Below are 22,636 nucleotides of genomic sequence, written 5' to 3'. Positions count from 1 at the left end.
ATTTAATTTTTGATTGCAATTTAGTTCCACAAAAATTCTTTCCATAACTATCTGTTCACAATCAGGCTGGATACAAGATCCATGAAAAAACCCTTTTTTAATTGAGATTTCATGGGATATTTGGGAAACGGGTAAGTATATGAGGCATGTTAAATAACTGGGACTTGCTTCTCTTCATTCCTCTTTTGTTTCTACATTTTTAGTTATTCCCTTTCTGCTCTGTGGCCCTGAGTCAGAGAAAGCCCACCTTTCTCACCTTTTCCAGGAAACCATGTGTATGTTTAAATGCTTTTCCAAAGGGAGTGTGAATTACTTTGTTTCAGCTGCCACTAAACATCACTTGACAGAGCCTATGGGATAATATGCCTGTGTGATTGCTGCAGAACTGGGGGCAAAAAAAATAATTAAGACTATACTTCTTTAATATATATCACTATTAGAATATGCCATTTATGCATGTAATAGTATGAAATTTTCAGATGAGGGTCAACTAATTTATTCTTGCAGTAGTCCCCTTATGCTTCTTCTAATTTGTGGGTCAGAAAAATGCGTGTCATGATTTCATTTTTCTTTTGGCTGCTGCAGCTACCCTCAAGAGTCTGCTCTCCCTTAGGCACAAATAACACATTTGATGCATCTCCTGAAGAAGCAGCCAAAAGTGCATGTTCTGACCTCATCTTTAAGCCTTTCCATTTCCTTTACTCACACTTAATGAAGTTACTATCACAGCCATTAAAGATAATTTTCTAAAAGTAGATTATGTAATTATTGTAGTTGTACTGGTTTTAGTATAAAGTCAAGTATTGATTCTGATTCTTTATTTTGGCCCAGTGTGGCAATGCCAGTTTGCTCTGATTGTTGGATTTGGAAGCCTGTGTTGCTTGTTGAGGTAGCTAGGGAGTTTGTTCTGAGGAAATCAAATGGTTTAGAGCACTTTGATACTTTTGTTTGAGAAAAGAAATTAATTTACATTGAAGAGACCCTATTTTAATGTGTCAAAAGTTTTTCCCATGTCTCTTTGATGCTTGGGACAGGGGATCATTTACAAATTTTTGCCAGTATCACTCCCTTCAGCTGTGGTTCACTAATATTGATGCTATGAGGAGCTGGGCAGTTGTCTTTTAGATATCACTGGTGTGAATGGATCTGCAAGTGGGTTCTTACACTTTTTGTAAGCTCTCTTGATGCACTGTGCTGTTTGATAGGGGAAGTACACATGCAGTTTCTTTACTTGAATACACCTCTAATGTGGTTAAGTTTAGACTAAGATCTGGAAGTAAACTCTTCATAGGGATTTTCCTATAACAGAGCCTAAATTTAGCCTTCTTTTATATGTGCATAATTTTAGATCATGAAGTACCTACACTTTGTGGGAGGTTAGTGAATGAATGGGCTGGGGGCTGACAGTGTATAGGCTTTCAAGTCCTTTACTCAAGAAGGAAATGCAATTTATGTCAGCATGTTCATTTGATGGAGTACATTTATAGGAGGATTTATAGAGCTGTTGGGTGTTAACTTAAAACCATGTCTTCATTTGCTACATTTGTTTGTTTGTTGTGTCCTTAAGTTATTTAATAAAACATGCAGTGAAACACTAGTAAAGCTCCTGGACTTTGTCTTCCAAACAGTTGTTGTTGTTAGTGTTAAGGTTTTCATGTCTTAAACAAAACAGTAATTTTTCCTTATAGCAGAAGTATGATTTTGAAGAGGTATTTACTCTTCATGTGTCATTGTGTATTTTTCTTTTAAAACTTAATTATATCAATTGGGCCTTTTCTGGATGTTGGAAATCAAATCAAGTCACTGTGACTTCTGGAGATAGAAATTCTACTGTATAAAATCCTTATTAGTATAAAAAACATTCAGAGAAACATTTCAAGGGAGTGCCCACACTCTTCAGATTCCCTTTGTCTCTGAAGGCCACTGTGGTCTTGACTGCTGTATTTCTGTGTCTGTGGTAAGTAAGTGCATACAGTGGTGCTGTGCATAAGGCAAGGTTGGCTTGGCACTGCTGAATTGTCATCAGGCTGGTCTTGTTATTACTCATAAACTATGGTTCACTGTAAGCACTCTATGGATGCTCCCAGTTTAGTGCTCAGGAACTCTTTCCTTGGAAATTGTGCGCCTTTTTAATGTGTCATGGCTCAATTATCACATTCATTTTGGCTGCCAAAATAGCCATATATATTGTCTAGCAAGTGACAGCCTGGGCCTTTATCTCTTTCTGGCAGTTTGCCAGCTGTTTAATTGCAGCCCCGTGTTTGCTTGCTGTGTGTCACATCTTGTGGTATTCTATTATACCCAGCTAAAACAATATTTTGAAAATGTTTCAAATGTAAACTAATTGCGAGACTTTACATCCTGTTATTTACATGATCTGCTAGGAATGTAATGTAGGTCATTTTCCCCCCTACAAATACGAACATTTGTACCTCCGATCATCTTACGAATTTCCAGGGCAGAGAGAAGACAAGATGGGGATGCAGAAATGCTACCTCGTCCCCTTGAGAGATGTAATTAAAGCTGTACACTTGCCATGCAATTTTTCATTTCTAGTTTCCAAGACGTTTTTAAAGCCAAATGCTCTCTTTGTTCTGCCTTTAGAAAAGAGCAAGCATACAGAAACTGAGCTGACATCTCAAAAGGAATATCAAAGCCTGTCAGCCGTATTTCTGCCCAAATGGATACTTTGGGTGAAGATGATGTTGGGGTTTGCATGAATGGTGTCTCAGAGAGGCAAAGAATGCTGCAGGTGCTGTGCACAGCACGTTTGGTGTGGCAGCCACCTGCTTTCCATCAGGAAAGACCTAAGGCAGGGCTGGCTCTGTGTCCTGCCACCCCAACTTACCTGGGGGATGGAGCCACTCAGAGTGAAACCAGGATATTGGAGGGCTAAGCAGTGCACAGCACTTAGGTGTTCAGGGAATCCTTGAGCTAAGGATGAATTTTACCTGCCTCTCTTTGTACAGATATTAATATCTTTCTCATTTTTTCTCTGAAGAGCTTTTATCTTGAGAGTTTCAGCTCCTGGATGGATTCCTATGTGGTGTAAACTACTTTAGCCTTAAGAGCAATGAAGGTACATTAGCTAACAATCTTGGCTATGTAGATTTTTTGGCAGAAACGTTGTTTTTCCACTGCTTTAAGAGGAAATCAGGATTTGTTCTATTGCTTGTTTAATAATAAGAATAACTGTTTAACAAGAAAGACATGATAAAATTCTTAGGAAACAGCTTTACAGTTCAGAGGAAGACAGAACAGAAGAGCACTTAAGAAAGATCCCATTTTTGTGCAAAACACTAAATTTATAATTTAGTAAGGATTAGCTTTAAAAAAAAGGAGAAAGAATAAGTTATCCTGTAGGCAGGATTAGATCTAAAGGATTTTTTTTCTTCTTAATTGGAGGGGAAAAGATCCCATCTAGCTAAAGACATGTAGCATACTGGAAGAGATTTAATATTAAAATGGGCTTTTAAAAAATAAATAAAATCATTAAGAGTGCTCTTAAACGTTCTGAAAAATCCAATACTGTGTGAGGATAATATACTCAAGCATGTGCACATATGATTTTTCTGGTTAATCTACTGGAAAAGTTGTGGTAAATAATCCCCTTTTAACATACCTTTTTGAGAAGCTGACCTGTTAAAGTAGGGTTACCAAGTGAGTATTCTAAGGTATTTAGGAGAGAGTTGTGCATATATGGGGCAGCTGGAGTGAGAGTGGTTGTGGCAGTTCTGCTGTGCTGTCACTGTGTGTCTCTTCAGGAAATGCATCAAAACAGTCACTACTATTTTTTTTTTTTTTTTTTTTTTTTTTTTTTTTTTTTTGTAGCAAGATCTGCACAATTCCAGTAGTTTACAATGTGACCAGTCTATCCAGTGTCAAAAAAAAATGCCACTTTGCTTGAGTTTCTGCTTGACAAAACTCCTCATTGTTCCATTAAGCTTTTGTGTAAGTGCTGTATTTAGTATGTTTTGCACATGAGTTTCTTACGTATCCCAAATCTCTTTACTTTCTGGTGAGTCTGAAGACATCATCAGCTAAGTTTTGTAGTGTACAGATAAAGTAGGTGCTGAAAGGCAGCCTGCAGAAACCCTTCCTCTCTTCATGCTGCCTGGTTTGATAAGGCAGGTGTGCATGTGTACCATTGACACGGAGGTGTTGATGTTTACTTGATTTGTTAAGAAGTTGTTATTTCTAAGGAGAAGTTCTAACACTCAGTGAATAGATACCCTCTCACTGAAAAAGACTTATGTGTTAGATGTGATAGTTGCAAACTAAAGGTGGCTTTGGGGAAGTGAAGTTTCTTTACTATTTGAGGTCTTAAATATCCCTGGGAGTTAGATACAAGGAAGTTAAATCCCAGCAAGTCTTGTACAAAGCCCAGCTGGCAAAGGAATGATACCAATTACTCGCCATGGCTGGACATTCACTGTCTACTCAACAGCAGATGTGCAGGAGGACACAATCAGGACAAGTCACAAGAATGAACAGCCCATTCCCCACTACAGGCTGATCAAGCCTGAATGTTGAAATAATGAAATATTAATCAAATGCAGGAAACTGATGGGAAGGAGGGTGAGAGCAAATACCCATGCTGCATTTGCTGTGGAACTATTGAAAGGTTCAGTGTGGAGCAGCCAGTGTGGAACTGTCACAGGCTCATGGTTCACACTGAGTGTGGACCAGCTGCAGAACTGGTGCTTCAGGGTATTGCTTGGCTTTTCACATCCCTAAGCTTGCTGTGCTTCCTGTTCCAAGTCCTGTTTCACATGCTGCCTTAGTTCACTGTTTCTGACTTGCATCTTTTTCTCCTGTCTCCACAGCTGTGATTTCAATAACTGGGACCAAACACTGGCCTTTCTTCAGTGGAATTATACTTACTGTATAATCATAGCTACTTTCTTTGGGGATTAAAAAAAAAGAAAAACAACAAAAGAAAAGAAAAAATGGTGTATCCTTGGCAGAAACATGCAGCATGTTCAGGGTTAAAGCAGACTAGGAAAAAGGACACTTCCCTTTCTTGTCAAATTAGCTTTGGTTTCTAAGATCCATCACGCTGGAATGCAGCCCTGAAGCCCAATTTTCTTTTAAGGAGGAAGCAGAGCCAATTGACTTAAACTTTTAGTTGCATCTGCTGGCAATTTCCACCAGAAGCTAATTACATCTCACAGCTATCACCAGCAGATGACTGACTGGTTCCATCTCAAAAAAAGAAAGTTTAAACCCACACAGGGGTTTCTTTTTCTTTGAAATTGTAACACTGGGGTAACATTTTTCAAGCAGGTATTTTACACACAAAAACAGAAATCTCCAAAAATTAGACAGATTATTATATCATACAAATAAAAGCTCTAGGTCTTTCCAAATCTGGAGGTCATTTATTGGGCTTTGCACTGTATCCCGATATCATATCAACACTACACGGTGCATTTTAAAATTGTGATATGATTAACCCAGCTCACTTTCTGTGTCAGTTCTGTAAATTACTTCAGGATAAGTAAAATAACTCGGACCTTTTTGCTACATTAATGCTTCAGGTTTGAAAATGCTCATGGGTACTGAAATATTTGCACCTCATGATACTGTGGTTCCGCAAAAACAAATTTTGCAAGAGTGAACCTTTTCAAGGGTGATTCTCTTCAACAAAGAATGGAGCATGACTTTTTTTCAGCTAGCATCACTAGATGGCGTTGCCTAGTAGTGTAACAGCTGATTGATGAAATTAATGTAAATCTGTAGAGTAATTAAAACATTTAAATCTTTCAGTGTGTATGTCTTAGGGTTTGTTTTTTGTTGTTGTTGTTGTTTTTTCCTTTTCGATCATGCTTCTAATTGTTCAAGAGAGGGTGTTGTGCTGAAGTATTACTTCTGCCTATTGCAGCTCTTAAGCAAGAAGTGTGCTGGAGTTTCTGCTGTGGTTCTGCTCTTCCTTGGCTCACTTGAACACTCCTTGAAGTGGTGTACTGAGGGACCAAGGCTCAACCAGAGCCTGTGCTGCTGTATCAGGCACAGTTCTCTCTGTACACAACTGGTTTCTTTTAATGGTATGCTAAAATATTAACAGAAGGACTGCTTGGAAGATGCCAGAGCATACAGGCAACAAAAACACTGCCAGTATTACTTTATAGAAAGCTCCTGGTATGGCATGCTTTTCTAAAGGATGATGTCCACTGTTATTACAGACAACATGAAATAAAACATAAGTGTTATTTGGTTCTTTCGTTCTGTTGTTGATTTTGTGGTTTATACACCATGCTGCATTTTTTTCTTCCCGGCTGGTTTCCTCTATTTTGTCAGTGGTCAGTCATGCTCTGGCAGCAGCACTGACATGACTCTGCTGTGCCTGCATGTGGGGCATGGCCATGCTTGCACACTGTTCTCTGGTGAGCTTTTTCCCAGGCAAGGCTGGAGGGAACCTGCCTTTCATATGTGTAGTGTATTTAGCTGAAAGCAAAAAGACATCAGGTAGGTGGGTTTATTCAGGGAGGATGGTAAGGAGAATTTGTGAACCAAGCAGCTTTTGTTCAGTGCTTTCAGTTCAGTTCTAGCATCTGCCTCTTATAAACTGTAGCTGAGAATTTGGCATAACCTACTCCCTTTTCTTAGTTCACTAGCACTTTTAATTTTAAAGACCTCCTGCTTGACATTATAGTTATTTTTAAATTCTTTCTTAACCCATTGCAGATGTCTTTATCAGTCAACTAAAAAGTAAAGAATTATTGTTGACAGGAATTGGTATAACTCCTTTGTTTTGTTTCTTAATTTAAATAATATTTCTAGATAATGTCAATAAGTTTGCCTGTAATTATACATTTAGAGAGACTGTGCACACCTCTGGTTGTTTTAATATTTGTATTTACAGAACAGTATTTTTAAAGACTTTATGGTAGAATCTTAGTTGTAGGATAATGTTGAGGTCCAAACAGGAACAGTTTGGACACCTATAAAGCAGTATCACATTTCACATAAGAATGAGGAATAAAAAAGCCAAGTTAAAGAAACCAACAAACAAGAAGTGTGTACCAGACTGTATTTTGATGAAAGTTGGTCACCAAAGCTTCTGTTTATAAAAGAGATTTAAAATTGAGTGCTAGACCTTATTTGAACAACTTTCTGGAGACCTGTGCAGTGTGTTTCTGTAGATGAAGGTAGTTCTTTGCTAAGCCTCACTTCAGAGAAATGGCAGATAAGATCTGGGGAGAGAGCAAGGTTGTTTGAGAACTGCAGCACAATGCTCAACAGCTCCTCACGTGTGCTGGGGAAGCACTGTAAGAATACCAGGACAGGAAAAGCCTTAATCTTCCTTTACACATCCATATGTTTATAAATCAAAATAACATGAGTAGCTATAAAGTGATCAAGTCACTTACGGGCTAATCTTTCCTCACTTTATACCAGGTAATTGACAATAAAGGGACAAAATTTGGTACAAGAGAGCACTGGTGGGAAAGGTATACATTCATTTGAACACCCCAGCCAGTAAAGTACTGAAGCACATGCTTGCCTCCCATTGAAGTCACTGGGTTTTAAGCACATGCAGAAACACTTTCCTGAGCTGGGTCCGAGGGAGGGAAGTCAGTTAAGTGAGGCCAAACACAGAAAGAGGAGGGGAAACCAGCATGGTGACTGCAAGTGGGAAATAGCTGTTGTGTTCTTTGTTTTACAGGGAAAAGCTCTACCTGTAGCTGTGCTATGCACTGCTAAAATGTGTGCCAGACCTCAAAACCTCATCTTCAAATATATCTGATCCTCAGTGCCTCCACGCAGGGTGTAGCCCAGTGTGAGGTCAGTGCATTGGAAAGCACAGGCTTTGGTGCCCGAGCAGGGTGAAGAGAGAGAGCAGGGGAGCTGGGGCCTGCCTGCTGTCCCCTTGCTTTGTCAGCCTTCTTGTTTCAGCTGCAGAAATACGCCATTCAGAGGGATAATGTTTCTGCCACACCTCCATCCCAGTGTGAGGTCTGCAAGCAGGGAAAGGCAGAAATGTGGAGCCAGTAGTTTTGAAGAACTGCTCAGAACATTGCTGTTTGGAAGGACTCTGTTTCAGAGCATAAAATCAAAGTACACATTCAGTGCCACTCTTTTCACCTAAATTTTACATGAGGGCTGAATGCTCATTTAATCCTGTTTATTTGGGGGCATTCAGCACATAATACTAAATGTGCTTGATTTTTTTTTTATTTGCAGGTCACCTTTTAATGGAGCTGTAAAAGTAAGTGTAACCTGCACCTTCTTTTGTCATCAGTAAGTGCTGGAGGGTATAATGCTCAGGGCAGGAGTGGCTCTGGGCTCACATGTGGGAGAAGGATGGGCAAAGCCTAGCACTACCCAGTAAGTAAAAGGGTTGAAAGGCATCATGGGCTCTTGTTCATTTGCACTGTCTGTTTGTACAGGCCTCCTCAACACTACAAATACTTCCTTTGGGATACTTCTCCGAGGCTCTGTTGTGCTAATCCTAACAAAGACATGCCCAGAATGACAGTTTTTGCACTGAAGAGTTTATCTGCAATAGCTAATGGTTCTCCTGCTTGGTTGAAAAAGAGATCTAGATAGCTTGTCTTGATGTCCTCCAGGTCAGATATAATTAGGAAACAGAGCTCAGGCTGCTGCTTTGCACAGGGAGGTAGCACATACCCCTTTCAGAGTGTCTTACAGAGGAACTTTGTCCTTGGTAGAAGTCAATTAAGTACATTTTCTACACAATGCAGGCAATTCCTCTGGTCCCTGTCTATAGTGAAGAGAGTATGATCTGGATGCACTTTGCACATATGCCAGAAATGCAGGCGTGGGCCAGATGAAGCAGCCACAGATCTCAAACCTCCTTTTCCCCTCCCTGATTTGCAGCTGTTGAATTCATTAGCAGTGCACATAAATGGGAAATAACCCAAAGGGGGTTCAAATTCACAGTACACTGTGAATGCTTTGGGCTGTAATCTGGACAGGTGTTGGAATAAAAAGTCAAATCAGGAGTCAGTGTCTTTCTGAGCTGCCCTATTCTGTCACTGGAGCAGGTTATAACCCTGCTGCTGCAGATCCTCCTCATTCATCCCTTTCTTGGCAGCTCCTGTGTTTGAATAGGCAATGTCTGCATATCTGTGGTGATGGGAGGTGATGAGAATTAGGATGTCTCACCCCAGAAGATCATCAGTCCCTTTCAGGCACCAGGCAGGAATGGGCAGTGTCTAGAGGTAGCTGCCCAGCTGTTCTGCCTGTCTGTCTGCTGGGCCTGGATGCTGACTGCTGTTCCTCTAGCAGTCATGTGAGCACTGAAATTGGGATTAAGTTCTTATTTCTTAAAGAAACTGTGTGTATTTATTTTGAATCACAACTTTTTGGAAGAAAACCCAACTGTTTAACCATGGCATTTCCAGGAAGGTGGGAAAAATGCCAAATGGAAGCAAATGTAGTTTTTACTGATTGTGAGAAGCAGACTTGAGGATCTCTGTTACACGTGGATGCCATCACTGCAGAAATTGTCTTCCTCTGCACAGGGCTGAGCTTCCCTGTGTAAAGTCAGCATTGTAGGAAATCATATAAAGCAGATATGATATCTTATCTCAGTGCCAAACATGGGAATTTCTCTGTTTGCTTTGAATCAGTTGCAATAAGAAAAAAACACTTTGACTTGTCCCCAGCACCTGAAACATGCCTTTATGATTGTTGGTGATTTCATATCAGTTGTTTTTCCAGATCCAAACACTTTGGATGACTTTTTGTTGGGACTGTTCTGTGAACATGGAGGAAATTCATGTTAAGTACCAGAAGCTGGGAGCTGAGAAAGGCCTCAGCCCTTGTGCAGGCAGGGCTGTGTTGAGGGTCACTGTGGTGTCAGTGAGATCTTACATGAAGCCATGTGCATATTTGAAAATATAGTTCAACTGAAGCTTGTCAGGAGGAAACATTGGAGTCATGCACATACAGAGAAGTTGATGCAGGACATTTTGTGTGTAGAATGGTGTAATGACATTTGCATGAGATGCTCTGCCTGTCTCCCAGCTCAGACCCACTGTGTCGTAGCTTTAGTTTTTTCCAGACGCTGTGTGAATCAAGTCAGGAGCAGGAGGCTGAAACAGCAATATAGCTGCTCTCCACTCCTTCGAGACAGGGAAGTACCAGCATGCCACCAGACCTGCTTTTACTACATGGGAAAAACATGCTAAGTTCCCTTCTTCTGTGTGTTTTTCATCTGAAGGTTAGAGCACAGGCTGAAGGAAGAGGGACTTTGAAGGGCCTCTGCCTAATTATCCATTAGGCCCCTTACAGCAAACAAATAAGTTGGAGGCTGTATCCTAAGTGGTCTACTTCCTGTTGTACAAGCCCACAAAGGAGTAGTGCTGTTCAGTTCCTGCTTTCCCTTGGTGTTCACAGAGCTCACTCCCAAGCACCTCCTCTGCCTGGAAGCCTGCTCTGTGGCCAGGAAGACACTCACCCTGTTAGATGTGAGACAAGGAGGGGGGGAGGATCACTGTTTCCAGGGAAAGTTCTTTTGGCAGTGAATGTTTACCTGTGAGAGCCAGGAACAAGCTTGGGCACCTGCCAGTCCATTCTGAACCTGTGATTTGGCAAATGTGAGACAGTAGAAGGGAGAGCACCCAATGAAAGTGTGGAGAAGCACACCTAAAAGATCAGTTTGTCCAGCTGTGTGCTCTGTGTCCCTGGGTAGCTGAGGCCCAAGCACTTCTTTTCACAGGCAGACCATCCTGCAAGGAGCAGCAGTCTGCTGCAGAGGGGAAGAGCAGGTTGGCAGCCTTCTCCCTGTTTGAACCTTGGCAAGATGTGTGCCCTCAGGAGTGAGCTTGGAGAAATGCTTCCCTAGCAGAATGCTTGACAGCAATTTAAATAGCTGGTCCAGGACCAAAGGAACCTGCTTTTGCTTCCAGCAATGTGTGGTGAAAGGCAGCCCACCTCTCCAACAGTCTCATCCTCTTCATGTTCTTTCTGGCAGCTTGAAACGCACCTTGTGATCCTGCTTTAGACCAGAGAGTGGTAAAAGGCAGTTACTGGCCACGTGTGACAATAGCCCATGTTTCGGCTCTTTCCTGACCCATTCTCCAGACAACTTGTTTTTCTGCATCATCCCAGGGTTTCTCGAATCTCTCTTATAACCCCTGGCTTTTAGTTGGAGGCTTCAGGATTATTTTATTTTTTACAGTTCTTCAAATTGTCTAGAGGTCCTGCTGGAATTCTTGGTTAGCTTCCAGGTCTGGCATAAAGATGAGCTGAAATATCCATATTCTCCACTCTTCTTTTCGTTGCTGGACAGGCAAATTGTTGCTTACCTGAGGTCTTACTTCCCTGCAGAGACCCTGGAGATGCAGGAAAAGGGCTGAGCAAGGATTTTTGTGTGGGCAGAACAGGGGACAGAAGTGTCCACCCAGCTGCTAACAGTGACAAATGTTGTGGGGAGAAGCACTGTCTGTATTTGTTTGCCTTAGGAGGACAAGGAGACATTTCCAGAGAGAGGAAGGAAAACACAGTTTAAATATATTTAATATTCATTTGTGCTTAAAAGCACATAAATGTTTATAATCAAATAGATAATTCAAATTTACTGAAGTATACCTTCAAGAAGGAAATATTGCAAGCTAAGGGCTTTGTGATTGCTTTGTTGATGGAGGATGGACTTTGGCGAGGTTATTACAGTATTGACTTGAAGAGGATGGATTTGCTAACAGGGCAGGTGATCTTGTCTGGCCTCAGCCAAGGAAAAAAAATGAGGGAAGTTAAGAAACTAGTGCCAGCTTGTAGCATTGGCTGAGTAATCTCAAACAGCCATAAATATATTGTAGCTTTAAAGTTATGGAATTATATGGTAAGGAACAGGAAGATTTCATTCAGTAGACAGGATAGTGGCAGTGAAGAGAATTAGTTTGCATTTTTATTAGGCATTCTCATTAAGGGAATGGGAGAGCAGGATTTATTCCCTCCCTGTCTCATAAGGCTTATTGGGGATGTTTCACTAGTGAGATCCTTAAGCATCTCAAACTAATGAAAAGATCATTTCAGGGCTCTTGAACTGCTTTATAGCTTGTGATAACAGAAAAGATGTGTTTATTTTGGGAAAGATTGTTTAACTGGTAAAGAAATGTTCTTAAGCACTGGCAGAGCAATATGCCAGCAGTTGTCACATGCATATATAACACTGTAGCTGAATATGGATCTAATCTGTTTACCAAGAAAGCAAATAATAAGATTTTGGGGTTTGCCCTTGCTCAGAACAACAGTGAATTAACCTGAAGAGATTTTGTTTCTTATGCCAAGAGATTGTATATTATATTAAGAGACTTTGTATCTTATTTGGAGAGATTGTAGAGGTTCTGACAGATTTTTCTGTAAAACAAATTTGAAGAAATTATAAATAGGTTTTTATCTAAAGCACTGGAGGTCTGATTCATTTTCAGTTTTATGGCCTCTTTTTACATTGTTTATGAATTCATTGGCTAAACGAATTCATTAGTTATACATTATTAATATTAGCAATTTAGTTGTTAGTTGTTAAATGTTAATTATTGTTAATTCATTAGCTATACATTAAAGTATACTTTATGCCTTAGATAAATGCACAAATTGCCATATTTTAATGAATCTTGAATTAAGTAAGTGAATTCTTACTAGCATTTTCTAGTGTCTAATGTGTAATACTGTATTGGTTTAAAGCAACTCCACTGACATCAGTGACATTAGTTAAGCCTTACGCAAAATTGAGTACAGAATTTGGTCAAAGGGACTGAATATACTTATTCATTTTAATAATGCTCTGCGTAGCCTATGCCAGCAAAATATACCAACTAAATATACCAACCATTGTATACCCTGCATGCATCCCGTGAAATGCTACAGATTAAAATAGCTCTGCTGAAATCTTTCAACCTCCTCCATTAAACCTGGGGGGAGCATCTACCTAGAAAGCCTTTAAATAGAAAAACGTCCTCAGTTTTGGATCTTCATTGGCCTTTATTGCCTCCCTCTCTCCTGCCCTGTTGCATGTTTCTTGGATCTGCCACTAAAAGCCATTAACAGCTCAAGAGCTAAACCTGCTCATCACATTGGCACAGGCAGTGAGTAGTCCAGCTTCAGGCTGAGAAATCAGTTCCTCAGCCTAGATCCCCCAGTCCCCTGAGGCTACTCAAGGAAAGGGGACAATAGGATCTCCTCCTATAGTGTGTTCTGCATAGAATGTTTCTGAAATTGTTCCAGCCAACGTAAACTCTTACCTCTCTAGGAATAGAAGGTAATACTGTGTATTTTGCTGATCTCATTTGTCATTTTAAAGCTGTATTTAGCTGACCTCTTGCTGCTGGCATTTGTTACATTTCCCAGATAATAAAACTGAGCCTGTTTGACTTTCCATAACCACTGGGAAAAGGGTCCTCTCTGCCCCACTCCTCTCTACAAGTTCCCATGGACCCTCTGCTGACAGCTCCTCAGATCTCATGTGAATTCTCCCTGCAAGCCTGGACCTGAGCATTCTGCTTTTGTTTCATCTTTGGGAATGCCTTTCTGTGCTGCTCTTCTAAGTAAGAATCAAGATTGCATCCAGCTGCTCCAGACTATTTAAATTTTTCTGAAAGCGTGTTTGTCCTGGAACAGCCCTGCTGAAAGGAACAGAGGAGTGGGATATGCCAAGTGTCTCCTTGGCAGCTCTGAACAAATCCTGCCTGATAACATGTTTCTGTTTGTTGTTCAACAGTGGAGTAAGTTTATTGAATTCTCAATGATCATAATTAGGCATCAAAAGTTAATGTTGTGTCAGCATATAAAAAAGATGTTGAATGTTGCCTTGGAGTCAAATTTCAGGCTTGGTGTCACTAGTTCCTGCGTGCATGGTACATCTGCCAGGCCAATGACACCTGTAACCTCTTCTTCAGCAGGTGTTCCCATACAAGACCAGTAACAGCTATAGTATAGGGCAGCTTGTCCATCCTTTTGGTGCAGGACATAGAGACAGGCCCTCAGGTGCTGAGGTGCTTTCAAGCCAGACTTTTCTTTCTTTCAAATCTGGTGTGAATAACTTCATTTGATGAACAGTTCCTTGGAATGCAGTGAGTCAACTGATAGAGTCCAGTTTACTTCATCAAATACCAATTTAGTCTCTACCTCAGCAGAGTTTATTTTTGGTGTTTCTGTAACTAATAAAGCCAACCACATAGAGTTTGAGGGTTTAGTTTTTGGGCATTGGGTCTTTCTGGTTTCTTGTTGTTACAACACCCATGGGACCTGTTAAAGTCTGGAGGTGGCATTTGACCTGGAAAACGCCCATCAGTTACAGAGCAGGGCACAGCCCAGAGGCCAGTAAACACCATACAGACAGCTTTAACTTCTCAGCATTACCTGTTTTATGCCAAGTGGGGAAATGGATGATGCAGCACTTAGCTGGCTTGTTTCCAGAGTTCATTCATGAACAAGGCCTGCTCCCACCTCCCTCAGCGTTGGTGTGTCATATATTCCCAGAGCAGAGTGTGGCACTGAGATGAGTTTTGGGAAAAGCAACTTAAATGTTTTTTCCATATTATTTGTGTTCACCACATGATGGTGGAGTTTCCCTACTGCTCTTTCCTTCTTACTCTGGTTGCTTCTTTCTGCTGCTGAAGCCTGATCATTCTTGAAGGCACCAGTCATTCAGTAGCTGTGCAGAAATCCCTGAGAATGTTTCTATAGGTTTTAACTGTGTTGTGTGTGCTTTTGCCAATGTGTCTTCTGTGGGTGTGTCTGTACTGCAAGACTGGGATATCCAGCCTCAGGCAAGTGAAGAAATTTCTTTGTCCTTCAGGGAGAGCTGGTTTAGTTCAGATGTGCTGCTGCTGGGATCATTTTTTTGTCTTCTTCAGCGATGCAGCTGTGTTTTGAATCTAAGTCCTCAGCTTAAGTAAAAGTAAAGTATTTGAGAAACTAAATCAAAAGAAATCAAATGTTTCTATGTTAAAAAAAAAAGAATGTTTACAGTTTTATTTATTGAGATAGAGGGTGAATGAGATAATGTCTTTACAGATGAAAACCATTCTCACAGCTGGGGGGGTCTGCAGAATAAATTATTCAATACTTTGTCTTTTTTTTGTGAATATTTGAGTATTACCATGTATCATATCAAGCTCTGATTTAGATACAAGTTGCAGAAAGTAACATCAGTGTCATGTAGCTGAAAGAAAGCAGGAGGCAGGGAAGCAGCCTTGTGCATGGCAAGCGTACAAGATGTCATGGTCAGGGGACTGGGAGCAAGCACGGAAACTCTCAGTGTATTTGGCTGACAACTGACTGTGAAGAAATCAGAGGCTTTTTTATGTCTTACCATTTGTAGGCTTTCTTACAAAAAATGAGTTTGGACTACTAAGCTTAGAAGGAATGCAGCTGCTGCTGCTGCTTGGATAACTTTACAAATACCCAAGTCTAAAACAATTGCGAATCTGTATGTGCATATGTAGTTTTATTGTGAACAGACTAATTGCAGTATCTCTAAAACTGTGCATACAACTGTCCTGTACTGTACAGTTGCTTTAAATTTCTTTTTTTCAAATTGAGGATGCTGAATTTTCCTGTTTTCATATGCATGTAATACATCCTGTAATTTTTTATTTCTTGTATATTTACCTCATTCATCTGTCATGACACTGGCGTTAGTTTGATGTCTTTCCTAGCAGAAAGGCCCTGCTATTCTCCAAGACCTTTTCCTCCTTATCAAAGTTACTGGTTGTATAACATGTAATTCCTTTTAGCAGTGGAACTGTTATCCTTGTAATTCTCTCAAGGGATGTTAGTGGTGAACTCAGCTTGGCATATGAGCCATAGCTATTCTCTGGTATTTTGACTGGCAGGAATCTGGGTATAGACAGTTTCCTGTATAAGTTATAGATACAAAATATTTGTCTTATTAATAGGTGGTGTCTCTGAAGTTGTGAAAAATTATTTAAGACAGAGTGTACAGTCAGGTAGTTAAAGGGAATGTCAGGAACTTATAGGAGAGTTGAGAATTAAAGTTGTCATGTGTAACTTTGAATTTAGCATTACCTAGTTTATGAATATTTAATCATCTCCTCTAATATTTCCTTGTCATTTTCCTTTTCCTTTTTTATTCCTTACTATTGAAATATTTCTAGATTAAAAAGAAAGATTTTTAAGGAGAAATAAATGTTGACAGGAGGAATATAAGCGCTGTTAACAGATCAAAGTATTTCAGGTGACTGCAGCAGATTTGCATTGATACAGTTTTGTGATTAAGATGCAAACAGCTAGAGGCAGTGTATCATCCTCTTTAGACTTAATTTATAGTAAAAACGTGATTATTTTCATATTATGCAACAGACGCAAACCAGCTAAGAAGTATTTTGCCAGTGTGGGGAGGGAAGGGTTGAAAGCAGAAGAATGACAAGGAGGATGGTAGATTCCATCAAGTGACCTTGCAGCTGGGAATGCCAAGGCCTGGAGAATAACACTGTGGGAAACCATACATTATGCCTACTGCTGTTTATCCTTTGTCTGTTTGAGAAGTAGAATTTCTGTGTAGAGATAACACAAGTGTTTACAGAAACTTGGAGGCCCACTCCCAGATGTGCTTGAGCTCTCTGTCTTGGGAGAGAGATCAAAACAGAGATCGTAAAAAGCAGAGAGGAAAGTCACAGCATGGTGTTAGCCCAGGGGTGTGTGGCTCTTTGATAAATGCCTGCAAACAGCAGCCCTGATGCTGTGCCTTGGGACCGGGCTGAGCCTGACAGTGCCCGTGCCCTCATTTTGGGTATCTGCAGCCCAATGTGGTTTTGGGATCCTTTAGCCAGCAAGGTAACGAAATAAACTTACTCTTTGCATTTCAGCTGTGGTTTTTTTGGTTGTCCCCAACCAGCTGTGTGTGTTGATTCACACAACCACATAAAAAGAGGGTCATTTAACTAGAAATTCTGGAAGAAAAAACCCTCTAGTTCTCAGTAGTTGCTGTTAGTTGTATGGCATGCTCAGAAGTAAAGTTTTGTAAATGAAACTCCTCCAGTTTGACTATGACTCTAAGGTGAGTAATTCAAGCAAGTTGGAATAAGTGATGGTGAATGACACTTTGGTATTGCTGTGTGTTTGATATGTATTTTCAACAGATAGCAAGCACATAACTATGTAATTTATAATTAATCATTCTTCCTTGAATCTGAAGGATTGTCTAGGAGAAGGAATTTTGTCTTCATGGGATGAGGATTGCCTTCATTGTAAGAAGAGTAACAGTTAGAAGGATTACTAGGGGCAAACTGAAGGAAGGGGCAGAAGATCTCTTTAGGAAGAGATGGTAAGCATTCAGCTGAGCCAGGTGGAGGAAAAGAGGTAGAGCAAATGTATGCTCATTCTGAGAGAACCACAACAGGTCTCTGCTGGCTGAGCTTCTAGTGAAGACATACATTTTTTCTTGCATTCCTGAAGGGAGGTTGAGAAGGCTGTCAGTGGAGTGGGAAGGTGTAAAAGAGCTTGAAAATTTGAACTATAAGGAAGCTAGAAACATACAGTCTGCAGAAGTGTTACATTAGTATTGTGGACCAAACTTGTCAAAATTAGTCAAACAACAAGCCTGGAGGGAAGTCAGTGTTTAAAAGCTGGGATTTATTTTTCTGTTGGCTGCTTTCTGATGCCAGATAGACAGCTATGTTTAGATTATTTGTGCTTGGCATATCAAATGTACCATGTTGTTTGGATACAACCCTTAGCCATTCTTGCTTCACCTTGTTCTTTGACTCTATGATCACAGCTTGGAGCTGTGCCCAGAGACCATTCAGAAGCTAAAATCCAGCATGTGCCTGTTTGTTAGCCCGCACTTTGTTGGAAGCGCCAGCAAAATTGCCTCCTGGCTTTTCTTTGGGTTTGAGGGTGGAGCCTGACCTTCAGAGCATTAGAGATTTTCAAGGCTGGGATATTTTTGCAAGGTGGGTCCTTGCTGCTCCATTCCTGCTGCCTGGGGAGGGTCTCCAAGAGGCATCCCAATGGCACTCTCTCTCCAGAGTATGGCAGGTTCACCCTTTTCAGTGCTCCACATCACACTGCAGGTCTGGTCAGGATTTGTAGCTCCAATATAATTGAGCTGAGTGGATTAGTTTATGACTGTGTAGGCCGTTGATTTTTAAGTGACTAATGTAATTCTTGTTCGTAGGAAGGCTTGGCATAACCGCTTAGTTGATCCAAGAAGCACAGAAATGCCAATCTGCAGAATATATATAAAGCTTTCAAAACAGAAAGAAGAATGGAAAGAAGCATCATCTGAACTATATAACCATGATATGTTCCACTTCATATTGTTAATCACTGTCTTTATACCTTGAGTGGTTTAGCACCTTGTATAAGGGATGGATTGCTGCATCTTCCATGGCTCAGATGAATCAGTGGTTAATGAGGTCATGCCAGGTGCTGGAGGTCTCTCCAGGGCAGATCTTGAAGGGGAGGAGCAAGCTCTGAAGTGTTTGAGAGGCATGTGAAAGTGTTACAGATTACTGCTTCAGAGCATGCTAGGTGATCTATCTTTTCAAAAAGCCACACTTGTAAAACTGCTGTTGTAATGGCAAATGTTTTGTTAACATTTAAAAAAACAGAAGACTTGTAAAAGTGTTTAAAGCATTCAGGATAGCATGGGGAGCCAAGTGCCCTGGAGGAAAATGGTGTAAATCTTTTCTTTGTCTTTATATATAAAAAAACTTAGGATGGGCTCTTGAGAGCTGCCAAGATTGACAAGGAAAGCTTACGGAAAAAATTAGAAATGACTGATATAGATCAGTTCAGCATTGACTGTCAGCAGGAGAATAATACCACATTTTGCAGTACTTCTCTTCATAGGATATATTCAAAACAGTTTCTTATTTAGTCTGATTGAAAAAAAAAAAATTGTTGCTGCTTTAGCATTACACTTTTGACTCCCATGTGGAAGCCCATGCTGGTCTCAAGTTCATCACAGCCATACAGTTCAGGAGCAGCGCTGCCTTGAAATAATGGGGCTCCTTCCTTTCTTCCAAAGGCACAGAGGATGTAACAGGTAGTAGAAGGGGCCAGTCATTTCCAAGTTTTGCTGCTTGGGAGCTGTGGCCATACCAGCAGCAGAGGGATCATGTCATTCTGTGCCTGCTAAAAGGGCAGCTTCATGTCACCACAGTCTTCCTGGATAGTCATCCACATGTGAACACAGGTATTAATTCTATGTTTGCCACTTCCTTTTAGCCACAGAGGTTTTGTTGTAAATACTAGTGTTTGCTTGGAAAAGCAGCTCAAATTAAGATTGTGATTTAGGTGTCACTTGGTTTGGGACATTGCTTCTGTAGTGTTGGTTCTTATAAACTTGGTATTTCTGGATGCTTTTGAATATCAGCTACTGAGAACCATATTTTAGGTACTTCAGTTAGTATTTTGGAGAAGGGAGGTAGGATGATGCTTTTAACAGATGACCTTTAACCCTCAAGGAGCACAGAGAGTATTGTAGGCTTATTACCTAAAATGCATGCATCTAAATACATTTAAAACTGAGTGCTGATAAAGATTACTGATTTTTATAGCATGTAATCAACAACATCCACAGGGCAGAATTTGTCCGAAATAGAAGTGAAGGTATTCCTTCCAGTTTTAGTCATGACAGTCTTTCCAGAGCAGGTGGCATTCAGCAGTCTTGGTGTTCTGCCCAAGGTGAAAATTCTTTTCTCCAAAGAGGTTTAAATAAAGCAGTGCTGATGTTAAACAGGATATTCCCACTGTACAGCTACTACAAATCTGTATGTCACCCTTTCCTCTTGGCTCTGGGCTTAGGATAAGTTTCCTAGGTAGTTAAGGATCCTCTTCCCTTCCATAGCACAGTCAGAGCATGGTCAGATGTTGCTTTGCAATCAGCTGCACATACAGAGGTGCTACCAGCTGCTTTCTGTGGTGTTTCAAACCCCTCCCAACTCTGCCAGCTGGGGGATTCATGTGAATGGGGTCTGTATTGGGGGTCTATATTCCCACTTCATATTAAATCCATCCAGTTACTTGGTAAATATCCCTGTGAAATAGGTTGTATCAAACTGACAGTCTCCTGTTTCAGCAGTACTGCAGGAACAGAAATATTCAACCACCTCTTCAGCTTTTTCACTATATCCCCCAAGAGGAGACATTTTGAAATCATTTCCTTCCTTGTAAACTGTAGACTTGAACACTCAATGCTTTGCAGAGTATATCTCTGCATTCCCACTAGCATTTATTTGGAGTAAAATGTTGTGGACAAAGCTGTTGCATCTAAGTAAATATCTGACTTGGTCCACTTCTCTTTCCATCCCCCTATAAGATTTTATTTTAGATTATCTTCAATAAGTGCAGCACTTGAGTGGCCATATGCTTGGAAAAACATATAGATAATTTACAACTGTTGTTTGTATTAATTTTTGTAGTTCTGAAGTTATTTTAAAAACACAGCCTAAAGGATTTCTTCCAGAATTAATGTTTTCACATAAATCTGGAAATGCCCATAGATCTGCTCAGGTCTCCAGAAAAGTGCATTTAGTTCATTAATTTCATGCTGAAGTGTTAACATTTTAGGTTGTTTTATTAGGAGAGAACAAAGAACTCCTGCTGTGTTGAAAATTTGTTACACAAAATAAGGATGAAGAGATTCCAAAAGAGCTAGTGTTAAGCATTGAAAACTGGATGAAGTTGTGCAGATTGGAAAGATTTCCAAGACATCTAGTAATTAGCTTCCAGTTCATAGGGAGTCCTGCCCTGTGAAGGCTGCTGCTGCTTGTGGTGAAGGGAGAACAGGAGTGAGATGAAGCATAACTCCGAAAAGCTGGATCTTTGTGTAACAAATTATCAGTGGGCTATTGAAAACTCTGAGTACCCCTTTGGAAAACTAACTCCTTCCAAATAAAATGTCCAGTATTTCTCCCATTGCAGGGTCTGTTCTGGCATTTGCTTGGTGCAGTGGGGAGAGGGAGCAAGCTATCAGAGACCTCTTTATGGCTTTTCCTGCCTGAGCTGGTGTGCCAGTCTGCCCCACACCAGCCTGCTGTGCTCCCCAGGGGCTGCACCACAGCTGGGAGTTGCTGGAGTGTGACTGGCTGGTTCCCTCCCCTGCCCAGCCCAAAATGCCAGAGAGGCTTGGCATTGCTATCAGGGCTGGCACCTGGCAACCCTCTCCAGGGAAGTAAGGCAGCACACTCAGGTGCAAGGGACCCAGAGCCAGGCCAGAGCTTGATCCTTTTGTTGTTATTATTATCATTATTGTTGTTATTTTCTGGCACGGGTTTTTTGATTTCATTAAGGAAGATTTAAGCAAGAAAGAAAACTTGCCATTTGAGTTAGTTTTGTAAGTTGTCTCTTGGGAGCACTTATCTACACCTGGTTTTAGGATAAGAGGTGTTTGTGGGATTTCTGAAGTTCAGAGGTATAAACCTTCAAGCACTGAATGGGAATTGCTGAGACTTGGTGCTTTGGTTATTTGTCAGAGGCTTGGGAGACTACTTCTGTACCCTGTTTTGCCCCTTACTTGTGCACTTTCATTAAGTCATTGCCCTGTCATGTTTATTATTCTTTGTGTAAAACTGAATATTAATCTTGTCTTGGATATCTGCAGTAAAAATGGTTAAGAACAAAATTATATATTTACTACTTCTTTTTTTAAAAAAAAATATTTTACCATCTAAACATCAGCAATCAGTCCCAGCACACTCACTGCTAGTAAAAATATTTATCTTTTCAACTCTGAGTCTATTAAGTGCAACGAGCAGACAGCCTATCTTAATTTTTATAACAGTGCACTACTTAAAAATTAGGCATTTGCAGCAGAGAAAACACTTTATTGAGATTTGTTATCAGAAAGAAAATTATTTTTCCTAGATTGCAAACGTAAGTCAGTGTGTGCTTAATAGTGTTCACTAAATTATACTGACTGAAAATATGAAGGAAATAGAGTTATGTATAAATATATATTAGGACATGTTGGAAGAGATTATACTTGATTTGTATATAACCTGATGAATTTTGCTGCAGTAGACATTAAGCTTATTCTCTCCACTGATAAATCATGCTAATAGCCTCAAATAAAAACCATACATACACAGTGTGAGCCTTTTCTTCTTAAGATCACAGCCATTATAGAATTTCTGTGTTGTAGCAGTGTCTTGATTCCTGAATGTGGTGCAACTGGTGCAGCTCCCTGAGCTGTTGGAAAGAAGGATTCAGCACCTGGTGTCAGTGCTGTCTATGTGCTTTTGATTTGCCCAAGGTCTGAGCTGCCGTATCCTCCTGCAGGCAGTAAATTGCCACTTCCCAACAGCTGCCTCAAATCTGGGCTGTGGGAGAAAATGACTGTTCTTACAATGGAGTTCCAGCATATCTTAGTCTAGTGGTACCAGTATTCAACTGCAAAATTCTGTGGGGGTCACAAATTCCCTGAGCAGTGGCAGGACCCCTCCCTTAGAAGAGGGGTACAAAGCCCAGGGCTAACCCAAGCAGCCTCTGCTCCTTACACTACAACTCTATCTGCAGAGAAGATTTGCTTTGAATATTGAATTATTATTGGTACGGGAAGCAATAGTTGGGCTGGATCTGGCTTTTCAATAAACATATTTTACTAGGCGAGACTTGTTTCACTCAGATGTTTATTGACCTTTCTTTCCCCTGAAATTATTATTATTTTCATATTTTTCTTTAGTGTAGTACACCT

At 40.5% G+C, this 22,636-nt stretch overlaps 1 protein-coding gene across 2 annotated transcripts in view; it reads left to right on the top strand.

Annotated features, from left to right (window-relative positions):
• The window catches only part of UBE2E3 (ubiquitin conjugating enzyme E2 E3), a 56,231-nt gene that overhangs the window by 17,236 nt on the left and 16,359 nt on the right, over positions 1–22,636 (top strand). The window contains exon 4 of one of the 2 annotated variants that reach the window (XM_083864639.1): positions 8,188–8,212. The exons of the other annotated variant lie outside the window; for it this stretch is intronic. Coding sequence (XP_083720765.1) covers positions 8,188–8,212 — 25 coding nt within the window. The remainder of the gene's footprint in view (positions 1–8,187; positions 8,213–22,636) is intronic. 2 annotated transcript variants of the gene reach the window in all.

Source organism: Zosterops lateralis, assembly GCF_965231275.1.
Source record: "Zosterops lateralis genome assembly, chromosome: 7".
NCBI lineage: Eukaryota > Metazoa > Chordata > Aves > Passeriformes > Zosteropidae > Zosterops > Zosterops lateralis.
Note: the sequence above shows the minus strand (reverse complement) of the source record. Positions and strands in the feature narration are given on the sequence as shown.